Consider the following 13,630-nt stretch of genomic DNA (forward strand, 5'->3'; position numbering starts at 1 on the left):
TGCAGAGCTCTGAGATGCAGAGGGATCTGGATGCCCTAGTGCATGAATCACAAAAGGTTAGTATACAGGTACGTACAGCAAGTAATTAGGAATGCTAATAGAATGTTATCATTAATTGCGAGGAGAATTGAACACAAAAGTGGGGAGGTTATGCTTCAGTTATACAGGGCATTGGTGAGACCATACCTGGAGTACTGTGCACAGTATTGGTCTCCTTATTGAAGGAAGGATGTAAAGGCATTGGACGCATTTCGGAGAAGGTTTACTAGACTAATACCTGGAATGGGCGGGTTGTCTTATGAGGAAAGGTTAGACAGGCTAGGCTTGTATCTGCTGGAGTTTAGAAAAGTAAGTGGCAACTTGATTAAAACATACAAGATTCTGAGGGGTCTTGACAGGGTGGATGTGGAAAGGATATTTCCTCTTTAAAAACATCACGGGAAACACCAGCAGCGGCAGAGCAGCAAAGCACAGTGGGGGAGAGGAATCAGTGCCAAGAGCCAAGGATATATTGTGAATTGGCATCACAGGATAAGGAGTCATGTTGTGTGAGTTCATTGCTTTGTAAGGAGACCAGCAGGGAGTTTAAAGAGCGGTAGAGAAAGAGAGAGACCAGCAAGGACAGTATTGTTTCAAATTAGGAGCTGGGAAATTTAAAATATTCAATCGGGGTAGTGTAACTTTAAGTGTTATAATAAGAGCATCAGAACAGAGCAGGACAAGAGGTATTAATCAAATTGATATGTTTAAACAGGGTACTCAATAGATTGTTTAAAAAGATGGGTTTTTTTTTTTAAAGATCATGGATGGTCAGCTGCGACCTAATGCTTGCCATTCCAGCACCATGTGGTAACTCAGGACACGTCATGCGTCTTAGACGACCACGTGTGGAGGAAGTGTCTTCAGCTGCTTCAGCTTGAGCTCAGGATTTCTGAGCTTGAGGGGCAGCTGGAATCACTGCCGAGCATCAGGGAGCAGGAGAATTTCTTGGATCGTACGTTCCAGCAGGTGGTCACCCCACAGGAAGTAGGAGTTCAGGATAATAGATGGGTGGCCATCTGGAAGAGTAGGAAGAGGCAGGAAGTGCAGGAGTCTTCAAGGTGTGTGCCACTCTGAAACTGGTACTCAGCTTTGGAGACTGCTGAGAGTGATGACGCCTTGGAGGTGGGCAGTCCAAACCATGGCGCCAATGGGCATGGGACTGTTTAGGAGAGAGTAGCAAAGTGCAGAAATGAAGATGTTATAGGTGATTCCATAGTCAGGGGCACAGATAAGCATTGCTGTATCCATCATTATGAGTCCCGCATGATATGTTTACCGCCCTGGTGCCAGGGTAAAGGATATCACGGAGAGGGTGCAGGATATTCTGCAGGAGAAAGGAAGTGAGCCAGAAGTTGTCGTACATGTTGGTACCAACGACATAGCAAGGGCAGGTATTGAGGTCCTATGGTCAGATTTTCAGCAGCTAGGGAGGAAGTTGAAGTGTAGGACCTCGAAGGTAGTAATCTCTGGGTTATTCCCAGTGCCATGTGCTAATGAGAGTAGAAATAGGCAGATAGGAAAGATCAATGCATGGCTTGAAGCATGGTGCAGGAGGGAGGGTTTCAGAATCTTGGGCATTGGGAGCAGTTCTAGGGCAGAAGGCACCTACTCAAAAGGGAGAGGTTACACCTCAACAAGACTGGGAAAATTATCCTTGTGGGGAGGGTTAAAACTAAATTGGCAGGGGGTGAGCACCAGCATATGGAAGTAGAAAAGAGGAATAAGGTGCATAATGTGAGTGTGTTAGACAGTACTAGTAGCTCCGTATTAGATGGGAGCAGACTGAGAAGGAATACAAGGAATGCAAAGACAGGTTTACAATGCATGTATGTAAATGCACTAGTGTGGTGAATAAGGTCGGTGAGCTACATGCACAAATAGCAGTATGAGAATATGATGTACCGGCAATAACGGAAGCGTGCCTTAAAAATGGCGAGGACTGGGTGCTTAATGTACAAGGATATAAAGTGTTCAGAAAAGATAAAGAAAAAAGGGGGGTGGGGTGGCAGTATTGATTAGGAAAGACATTGCAATGTTGGAAAGGGAAATTGTCTTTGACGAGGTAACAACAGAATCCATTTGGTTATATTTCTAGGGCATTAGGAGCAGTTGTGGGGCAGAAGGCACCTATTCAAAAGGGAGAGGTTACACCTCAACAAGAGTAGCAATAAGGGTATGATCACGTTACTAGGGGGTATTCTAAAGGCCTCCAAATAGTGAGAGATAGAGGAGCAAATCTGCAGGGAAATCATACAGATGTGTGTTACGACCAGGCGAGAAATGTGTCTAGGGGTCTGTTACTCTCTTCACCTGGTCTTATTGTAACAGGGTTTAATTTTTAAACGGACTTTGTTTTGAGCTCCTCCTTTGTGAATCCTTGTTCACCACTTTCCAATCGGAAGACAAATAAACCAACAAACCCAGTTTCTAAGGTTTAAAGAAGAAAGATGAAATATTATTAAAACTTAAACTCTAATACGGTTAACGCTTACGGATATATGACGTGCACACGCTAGCATGCACACATGATATACACATGCAAATAGGGACAGAAAAGAGAGGAAAATATAGTGAGGCAATTGCAGAAGGGTTTCTTGTTTACTGTGCTTCGTGCTCACTTGATTGTAGGTAGTCTTGCTATTCGTTGGGGCCCAGCATTCTTAAACCTTGTTCACGTAGGAGACTTTCCTCTCTCTGAGGTTCACGAGTTTTCACAAGATTCAGTTCCCTCAGAAATGAGCAGGTAGGAGAGAGGTCTCTGCTTCAGTTCCAGGAGCACACGGCATTCTGAGTTCAAATCCTCTGTTGGAAGTTCAAATTCTCTTTAACAGCCAGCCGGTCATGTGACTAAAACTGGCCTAACCACCACTACTGTGTATTGGGGAAGCAACAACTGGGTCCCCATTGTTCCAACACTGTTGGTTACAATGCAAATGTCTTTCCAGTCAGGGGCTTGCAATTTTTAAGTTTTAATGTTCATGTGGTGAAATAATGTGTGCCTCAGTCTTGGTAGGTGGGGGGCTTGCCTGACATGTGTAAGAACTATAGAGTGCTGATTTTCGGGGACTTTAATTACCCAAACATCGATTGGGATAATGTTAGAGTAAAGGGAAAGGAGGGGGCGGAATTTCTGAAATGCGTTGAGGAGAACTTCCTTGATCAGTATGTTCTCAGCCCAACTAGAAAGGAGGCATTGCTGGATCTGGTGCTGGGAAATGAGGTGGGTCAAGTAGACCAAGTGTCAGTCAGGGAGCACTTGGGTAAGAGTGATCATAGTATCATACGGTTTAGACTAGTAATGCAGAAAAGCATGGAATGAAATAAGGTAGAAATTCTAGATTAGGAACATAGGAGTGGGAGTAGGCCATTCAGCCCATCGAGGCAGCCCCGCCATTCAATACGATCATTGCTGATCATCCACTTCAATGCCTTTTCCCCCACACTATCCCCATATCCCCTTACGTCATTTGTACTTAGAAATATGTCAATCTCTGCTTTAAACATACTCAATGACTGAGCTTCCACAGCCCTCTAGAGTAGAGGGTTCCAAAGATTCACAACCATCTGAATAAAGAAATTTCTCCTCATCTCTGTCCTAAGTGGCTTCCCCCTTATTTTGAAATTGTGTCCCCTGGTTCTAGACTCCCCAACCAGGGGAAACATCTTAGCTGCATCTACCCTTTAAGTATTTTGTATTTTTCAATGAGATCATCTCTCATTCTTCAAAACTCTAGAGGATACAGGCCCAGTTTCCCCAATCTCTCTTCATAGGCCAGTCCCGCCATCCTGGGAACAAGTCTGGTGAACCTTCATTGCACTCCCTCTATGGCAATAATATCCTTCCTAAGGTAAGGGGACAAAAACTGCACACAGTACTTCAGGTGTGGTCTAACCAAGGTTCTATACAATTGAAGCAAGACTTCACTACTCCTGTACTCAAATCCTCTTGCAATACTAGTAGCCTTCTTAATTGCTTGCTGCACCTGTATGTTAGCTTTCGGTGACTTATTGACAAGGACACCCAGGTCCCTCTATACATCTACATTTTCTAATCTCTTACCATTTAAGCAATACTCTGCACATCTATTCCTCCTACCAAAGTGGATAACCTCACATTTTTCCACATTATATTCCATCTGCCACGTTCTTGCCCACTCATGAAATCTGTCCAAATCCCCTTGAAACTGCTTTGCATTTTCCTCACAACACACATTCCCACAGTTTTGTGTCATCCGCGAACTTGGAAATACTACATTTGGTCCCCACATCCAAATCATTGATCTATATTGTGAAAAGCTGGGGTCCAAGCACTGATCCCTGCAGTACCCCACTAGTCACAGCCTGCCAACGTGAGAATGTCCTGTTTATTCCTACTCTCTGTTTCCTGCCTGTTAACCATTTCTTAATCCATGCCAGTATATTACCTCCTATCCCATGTGCTTTAATTTTGCTAACCAATCTCCTGTGGGGGACATCAAAAGCCTTCTGAAAATCCAAGTATACTATGTCCACCGATTCCCCTTTATCAATTCAGTTAGTAGCATCCTCAAAAAACTCCAACAGGTTTGTCAAACATGATTTCCCATTTATAAATCCATGTTGACTATGTCCAATCAGATCATTATTATCCAAGTGTCCATTTATCACACCCTTTAGAATAGATTCTAGCATTTTCCCTACCAGTGATGTAAGGCTTACAGGTCTGTAATTCCTTGTTTTCTCTCTCCCTCCCTTAAATAGTGGGGTGACATTTGCGACCTTCCAATCTGCAGGAACCACTCCAGAATCTATAGAATTTTGGAAGTTGATCACCAATGCATCCACTATCTCCACAGCTACCTCTTTCAACACTCTTGGATGTAGAATATCAGGTCCTGGGGACTTATCAACCTTCAGCCCCATTAATTTATCCAATACAACCTTCTTACTAATAACGTCCTCAGTACCTTGCTCTATGGCAGCGAGGCCTGGACAACGTATGTCAGCCAAGAGCGACGTCTCAATTCATTCCATCTTCGCTGTCTCCGGAGAATCCTTGGCATCAGGTGGCAGGACCGTATCTCCAACACAGAAGTCCTCGAGGCGGCCAACATCCCCAGCTTATACACACTACTGAGTCAGCCGCGCATGAGATGGCTTGGCCATGTGAGCCGCATGGAAGATGGCAGGATCCCCAAAGACACATTGTACAGCGAGCTCGCCGCTGGTATCAGACCCACCGGCCGTCCATGTCTCCGCTTTAAAGACGTCTGAAAACGCGACATGAAGTCCTGTGACATTGATCACAAGTCGTGGGAGTCAGTTGCCAGCGTTCGCCAGAGCTGGCGGGCAGTCATAAAGGCGGGGCTAAAGTGTGGCGAGTCGAAGAGACTTAGCAGTTGGCAGGAAAAAAGACAAAAGCGCAAGGAGAGAGCCAACTGTGTAACAGCCCCGACAAACAATTTTTTCTGCAGCACCTGTGGAAGTGTCTGTCACTCTAATATTGGCCTTTATAGCCATTCCAGGCGCTGCTCCACAAACCACTGACCACCTCCAGGCGCTTACCCATTGTCTCTCAAGACAAGGAGGCCAAAGAAGAAGAAAAGAAGAAGAGACTAATACTAATTTTCTTCAATTCTTCATTCCCCCTAATCCCTTGTATCTTTCTCAGCAAAAGACACAAGGTAATCATTTAGCTTCTCTGCCATTTCTCTATTCCCCATTCTAAGTTATCCTGACTCTGCCTATAATGGACCCACATTTCTCTTAGCCAAACGTTTCCTTTTCACGTACCTATAGAAGCTTTTACAGTCAGTTTTTATATTTTTTGCTGGCTGACATTCATATTCTATTCTCCCTTTCATCATCAGTTTCTTGGTTCTCCTTTGCTGTATTCTAAAATCCTCCCAATCCTTAGGTTTACTACTATTTCTGGCAACATTATAGGTCTTTTCTTTTAATCTTATGCAATCCTTAACTTCGTTATCTACGGTTGACTGCTTTTACTTTTGGGGTTTTTGTGCCTTGAAGGATGTATAGTTGCTGTAAACTATGTACTATTTCTTTAAAGACTATCCATTGCCTATGAACTGTCATACCTTTTAATGTATTTTCCCAATCCACCTCAGCCAATTTGCTCCTCATACCTTCATAATTTCTGTTGTTCAAATTTAACACCCTGGCTTCAGATTGAACTACCTCACTTTCAAACATAATGTAAAATTCTATCATATTATGGTCACTCACCCCTCAAGGTTCTTTCACAAGATTATTAATTAGCCCTTTCTCATTACATAATACTAGATCTAAAATAGCGTGTTCTCTAGTCAGTTCCTCAACATACTGCTCTAGAAAACCATCCCCAACATACTCTGGAAACTCGTCCGCCATAGCATTAGTGCTCATTAGGTTTACCCAGTCTATATACAGATTGATTACTGTAGTCCCCATGCTACATGCTTCTTTAATCTCCTGATTAATACCATGCTCTGCACTATCACTATTGTTTGGTGGCCGATAAACAACTCTTACCAATGTTTGCTGCCCCTTGTTGTTTCTTAGCTCCACCCAGATTCCACATTTTGTTCTCTCGATCGGAGATCCTCCCTTACTAATGTACTGATCCCATCCCTTATCAGCGCAACACCACCTCCTTTTCCTTTTTGCCTGTCCTTCCTAAATGTCAAATATCCTTGACTATTCAGTTCCCAGTCTTGGTCACCCTGTAGCCACGTTTCCACTATGGCAAATAGATCATACCCATTTACCTCTATTTGTGCCTTTATATCATTTACCTTGTTGCGATGAGGGGTAATGTCAACGTCATGAGAAGGGCTCTAGCTGGGGTAGAATGGAACCAAAGACTGACAGGAAGAGCTATATTGGAACAATGGGTTATCTTTAAGGAAGAGATGGGTCAGGTACAGGCTGGGAACGTTCCAACAAGAGCAAAAGGTCAGGGAACCAAAAACATGATTCCTTGGATGAACAGGGAGATAGAGATTATGATGAAACAAAAAAAGAGGGTGTATAATGCATGTCAGGTGAATTCATCATGTGAGAACCAGGCTACAGACAATAAGTTGAGGAGGGAGGGGAAGAGGAAAATAAGACCGGCAAAAAGAGAATAGGAGCATAGAATGGCAGTCAAAATAAAAGGGAACCCAAAAATCTTCTACCGGCATGTAAATAGTAAGTGGGCAGTAAGAGGTCGAGTGAGGCCTATTAGGGACAAAGAGGGTAATATATGCTTAGAGGCACAGGGCAAGGCTAATATACTTAATGAGTAATTTGTATCAGTGTTCACCAAGTAAGTGGAATCTGACAAAATATCTGCAGAAGTGGAGAGAGTAGAGGCAATGGTTAGGATAAAAATTGAGAGGGGGAGGTACTGGAAATGCTGGCTATGTTTAGGGTAGATAAGTCACCTGGTCCAGATGGCTTGAATCCCAGGTTACTCAAGGAAGTGGGGATGGAGATAGCAGAAGGGCTTGCCATAATCTTCCACTCTTCTATGGATACAGGGGAGGTGCCAGAGGATTGCAGAGTGGCAAATGAGACACCCTAATTCAAGAAAGGGTGCAAGGACAGTCCCAGCAACTATAGGTCAGTTAGTTCAACATCAGTGGTATGTAAGGTTTTAGAAACACAGATTAGGGAAGAAATCAGCAGACACTTGGAGAGGTTCAAGTTTATAATGGATAGCCAGCACGGATTTGGAAAAGCAGATCATGCTTGATTAATCTAATTCATATGTTCGTAATTGAATTTTATGATGAGGTAACAGAGCAGGTTGATGAAGGGAATGTGGTGGATATGTTTATATGGATTCTAAGAAAGCATTTGATAAGGTACCACATAAAAGGCTGGTTAACAAAACTGAGGCTCATGGAATAGGAGGGTCAGTGTCCAATTGGATAAAAAATTGGATTAAGGACAGAAAATAGCGAGTCGTAGTAAATGGTTGCTTTTCAGACTGCAGGGTGGTAGGCAGTGGTGTTCCCCAAGGGACCACTGTTGTTTTTGCTATATATAAATTACTTGGATCTTGGAATACAAAGCAGAATCTCAAAAGTTGCTGATGACACCATTATATGAACTGCCTGCAACAGGACATAAATAGGCTAGTGGAGTGGGCAGATAAGTGGAAGATGGTATTCAATACTGACAAGTGTGAGGTGACGCATTTTGGCAGAAGGAATGGGGAGAGGCAATATCTACTTAATGGCACAGTTCTGAAGAGCGTGCAGAAACAAAGGGACCTGGGGGTGTGTGTGCATCGATCTTTGAAGGTGGCAGGACGTATTGAGAGTGTGGTTAGTAAAGCATATAGGATCTTGGGCTTCATTAAGAGAGAGATTGAATACAAAAGCAGGGAAGTTATGCTGAACATCGCCACAGATACTGCCAGACCTGCTGAGTGTTTCCAGTATTTTTTGTTTTTTTATTTCAGATTTCCAGCATCCGCAATATCTAGCTTTTGTATTATGATTTTTAAGGGCTGTCCTCACCTGTAACCTTCGGTTGTGACATCTGCTGACTCCATCCCATGAAGGTCTGCTGACTAAGATCTTTCAAAGCTGTGTTGAGAGTTCTCCAGTCAAGAGACAGCTGTGCCATCTTACTCTGTACAAGATTAGACAGAACATTTTTATTAATGAGGAAGCAATCTGTATCCATTTTGCATTTTCACTACCATAACCTTTTAATTCCTCAGAATTCTGCCAAAAGTTAAGCACTGCATTATGGGTGTCCAAGCCTTTTGTTGTTAATGAGGCATGCTGTTTCATTCCATGAGCCTCAGAGCTATATATAAAGTTTAAATCCCTGTTCCCATATTTTACAAGTTCCTGAAACAAACAGATCTTGGTGTTCTGATTTTGAATTTATCAACCAATGAGGCACCTGCACCTAGAACAGCCTTTTTTCAACCTTCAGGTCCATAAAATTCAAACAGGATAAAGCAACAGAGAAGAAATAGAAGTGAAATAGGGTTGAGCTTCCTGGGCTTTGAGGGTTGCATTGTCAGGGTTCTGAGCTGTATGTGGCCCATAGATTACAGTTTGGACAGGAATCCAACTGAATTATGCCCACGTAATATCTACAAAGTTTCCACTGTACAATTAGTCACTCAATGAAGCAAATACTCCACATTCCTGGCCATGGTACTTTCAGTTCATCACCCAAAACATTAATACCGGTATGCATACAGCATATACAGGGAGTATGTGAATGGTGTAGTGAGAATGTACAGGATTCTGCATTGAAACCAACAACAGTAAGAGCTCACCCAATACCTGGTGTATAAAGAAGATCTCTGCTTCGAAGACAAGAAAATGATGACTTGGTGAGTTATCAGAGGGAACGTGTACCTCAGCAAGGAGCCACCATTGAAGAAGGGAGCAATGATGAACCAGGGTCAGAGTAAATGTCATGGGGTGGCCCAGGGGCACAAAGCTTCAGGGTACAGGAGTCTGTTTATGAAGCCCAAGATCCTATACGCTTTACTAACCACTCTCTCAATATGTCCTGCCACCTTCAAAGATCGATGCACACACACCCCCAGGTCCCTTTGTTCCTGCACACCCTTCAGAACTGTGCCATGAAGTACATATTGCCTCTCCCCATTCCTTCTGCCAAAATGCGTCACTTCAGTCTTGTGATTCCTCACGAGCAAAGACAATTTTACGTAGTTAGGGTGCAATTCTAAAGTGGGTGCAGGAGCAGAGGGACCTGGGTGTATATGTGCATAAGTCATTGAAGGTGGCAGGACAGGTTAAGAGTGCGGTCAATAAAGCATACAGTGTCCTCGGCTTTAATAATAGAGGCATCGCGTACAAGAGCAAGGAAGTTTTGTTGAACTTGTATAAGATACTAGTTCGCCTTCAGCTGGAATATTGCGTCCAGTTCTGGGTGCTGCACTTTAGGAAAGATGTGAGGGCATTGGAGAGTACAGAAAATATTCACGAGAATGGTTCCAGGGATGAGGAATTTCAGTTATTAAGATAGATTGGACAAGTTAGGATTGTTTTCCTTGGAGAAGAGATGCCTGAGAGGTGATTTGATAGAGGTATTCAAAATCATGAGGGGTCTGGATAGAGTAGATAGAGAGAAACTGTTCCCACTCATAAAAGGATCGAGAATGAGAAGGCACAGGTTAAAAGTATTTGCTAAGAGAAGCAAAGGTGACACGAGGAAAAACTTTTTCATGCAGCGAGTGGTGAAGGTCCGAAATGCGCTGCCTGAGAATGTGGTGGAGGCAGGTTCAATTGAAGCATTCAAATGGAAATTAGACAGTTATATGAAAAGGAAGAATGTTATGGGGAGAAGGCAAGGGAATGGAACTGAGGGAATTGCTCTTTCGGAGAGCCAGTGCGGACACAATGGGCCGAATGGCCTCCTTCTGCACTGTAACGATTCAGTGATTCTGTGATTTCTGCAATCAGACAAACCCCTCACCCACTCGGCAGACAATGGGAAAGACGACTGGCAAACCCTCACCCACATTTGCTCAAAAAACAGCGTCACTGATCCACCAAGCAAATTGTCAGACAGGGGGATTTGTACACTGACATCCCTTCTGCACTGAGAAGTTACTGCCTCCTACACCTCCTATCTTGATTTATATATGATTTAGAGATACAGCACTGAAACAGGCCCGTCGGCCCACTGAGTCTGTGCCGACCATTAACCACCCATTTATACTAATCCTACACTAATTCCATATTCTGCTGCCTTCACATGCGTTCAAGTCCTCTGAAGAAGGAATTTTCCTCCACACAAGATCAGGGGGCAGGTTGTTCAACCTTGCCCGTCTAAAAGCGAAGTCCAAAGTACGGAAAGTCCTCATCAGGGAACTCCTCTTTGCTGACGATGCTGCTTTAACATCTCACACTGAAGAGTGCCTGCAGAGTCTCATCGACAGGTTTGCGGCTGCCTGCAATGAATTTGGCCTAACCACCAGCCTCAAGAAAACGAACATCATGCGGCAGGGCGTCAGAAATGCTCCATCCATCAATATTGGCGACCACGCTCTGGAAGTGGTTCAAGAGTTCACCTACCTAGGCTCAACTATCACCAGTAACCTGTCTCTAGATGCAGAAATCAACAAGCGCATGGGAAAGGCTTCCACTGCTATGTCCAGACTGGCCAAGAGAGTGTGGGAAAATGGCGCACTGACAAGGAACACAAAAGTCCAAGTGTATCAGGCCTGTGTCCTCAGTACCTTGCTCTATGGCAGCGAGGCCTGGACAATGTATGTCAGCCAAGAGCGACGTCTCAATTCATTCCATCTTCGCTGCCTCCGGAGAATACTTGGCATCAGCTGGCAGGACCGTATCTCCAACACAGAAGTCCTCGAGGCGGCCAACATCCCCAGCTTATACACACTACTGAGTCAGCCGTGCTTGAGATGGCTTGGCCATGTGAGCCGCATGGAAGATGGCAGGATCCCCAAAGACACATTGTACAGCGAGCTCGCCACTGGAATCAGACCCACCGGCCGTCCATGTCTCCGCTTTAAAGACAACTGCAAACGCGACATGAAATCCTGTGACATTGATCACAAGTCGTGGGAGTCAGTTGCCAGCGTCCGCCAGAGCTGGCGGGCAGCCATAAAGGCGGGGCTAAAGTGTGGCGAGTCGAAGAGACTTAGTAGTTGGCAGGAAAAAAGACAGAGGCACAAGGAGAGAGCCAACTGTGTAACAGCCCCGACAAACAAATTTCTCTGCAGCACCTGTGGAAGAGCCTGTCACTCTAGAATTGGCCTTTATAGCCACTCCAGGCACTGCTTCACAAGCCACTGACCACATCCAGGCGCTTATCCATTGTCTCTCGAGATAAGGAGGCCAAAGAAGAAGACACTAATTCCATATTCCTACCACATCCTCACCTGTCCCTATATTCCCCTACCACCTACCTATACTAACGGCAATTTATAAAGGCCAATTTACCTATCAACTGCAAGTCTTTTGGCTGTGGGAGGAAACTGGAGCACCCGGAGGAAACCCACGCAGACACAGGGAGAACTTGCAAACTCCACACAGGCAGTACCCAGAATTGAACCCGGGTTGCTGGAGCTGTGAGGCTGCAGTGCTAACCACTGAGCCGCCCATTTGTAATCAGAGGAACATAACACTCCAGTAATATATTGATCACTTTGTGGAATCCCTTTTAGAAGTCTAATGCTTTTAATCTGATTAACCGTGGAAAAACCAAACGGTTGATTACAAATCTGTTATATAAGCTGGAACTTAGTATGAAGCGCTCAATACTTATTTAGTTACAAAGATTGCATGCTTCACTTGGATGGCAGAGTGGGCTGGCACTCATGGAGGCTGGGATGTGGATCGGCACCTACAATTTACTGCACACCAAGCTCTTAAGTATGTTTGCTCACTAACATCACATTTCAACTGTGGCACCCTGAAAAAGACATCAAAAGAGCATCATCCTGGATAGCAGTCACATACTTCACCGTGATAAACAACAGGACATTAATAATAGAATGATCAACCTCCCATAACATTGACTGCAGTTCATCTGTGGCCCAGGGAGACAGTCATTTGGGAAAGTGTAATTTATTCTTTCACAAAGAAACCTACCTGCTCTCAAAAAAGCCCTGCTCTGAGTTTTAAAGATCCTTAGTTAAACATGTGTGCTCACAGGCATCACATTTTAACCAGATCTGAAAGAAGGATTTCAAAGCACACTCTGTGAACATAGAACATAGAATATTACAGCGCAGTACAGGCCCTTCGGCCCTCGATGTTGCGCCGACCTGTGAAACCATCTGACCTACACTATTCCATTTTCATCCATATGTCTATCCAATGACCACTCAAATGCCCTTAAAGTTGGAGAGTCTACTACTGTTGCAGGCAGGGCGTTCCACGCCCCTACTACTCTGAGTAAAGAAATTACCTCTGACATCTGTCCTATATCTATCACCCCTCAACTTAAAGCTATGTCCCCTCGTGTTTGCCATCACCATCCGAGGAAAAAGACTCTCACTATCCACCCTATCCAGCCCTCTGATTATATGTCTCTATTAAGTCACCTCTCCTCCTCCTTCTCTCTAACGAAAACAACCTCATTTTAGTCTATTTACCCAATTTATCTTGGCCAGTTCTCCCCTCATACCTACGTAATTGGCTTTAAGATTCTTGTTTGTGATTGGAGTATGTCACTTTCAAATTTAACATGGAATTCAATAGTATAGGCAGCTCACCACCACCTTCTCAAGGGCAATTAGGGATGGGCAATAAATGCTGGCCTGGCCAGTGACGCCTACATCCCATGAATGAACAAAAAAAAGTATTATGATCACTATTTCCCAGTGGATCTTTTACTATGACATGGCTAATTAACCCTGCTTCATTACTAGATCTAAGATATCTTTATCCCGTCAGTTCCCCAACATATTGCTCCAAGAAACGGTCCCAAAAACATTCTACAAACTCATCTTCTAGACCACTCTTGCCAATTTCATTGTCCCAGTCAATACAAAGATTAAAGCCCCCCACAATTATTACATGGCTTAGTGGAAGGAGGCAGAGGGTGATGGGGGAGGGTTGTTTCTGCGAATGGAAGCCTGTTACCAGTGGTGTAC

At 44.0% G+C, this 13,630-nt stretch overlaps 1 protein-coding gene across 7 annotated transcripts in view; it reads right to left on the reverse strand.

The window, feature by feature from the left end:
* The window catches only part of LOC137376165 (utrophin-like), a 904,611-nt gene that overhangs the window by 509,361 nt on the left and 381,620 nt on the right, over positions 1-13,630 (reverse strand). For all 7 annotated transcript variants that reach the window (XM_068044198.1, XM_068044197.1, XM_068044199.1 and 4 more), the window contains one exon: positions 8,532-8,646. In XM_068044198.1, coding sequence (XP_067900299.1) covers positions 8,532-8,646 — 115 coding nt within the window. The remainder of the gene's footprint in view (positions 1-8,531; positions 8,647-13,630) is intronic.

The sequence above is a fragment of the Heterodontus francisci genome, chromosome 13 (assembly GCF_036365525.1).
Source record: "Heterodontus francisci isolate sHetFra1 chromosome 13, sHetFra1.hap1, whole genome shotgun sequence".
In the NCBI taxonomy this organism is placed as follows: Eukaryota; Metazoa; Chordata; class Chondrichthyes; order Heterodontiformes; family Heterodontidae; genus Heterodontus; species Heterodontus francisci.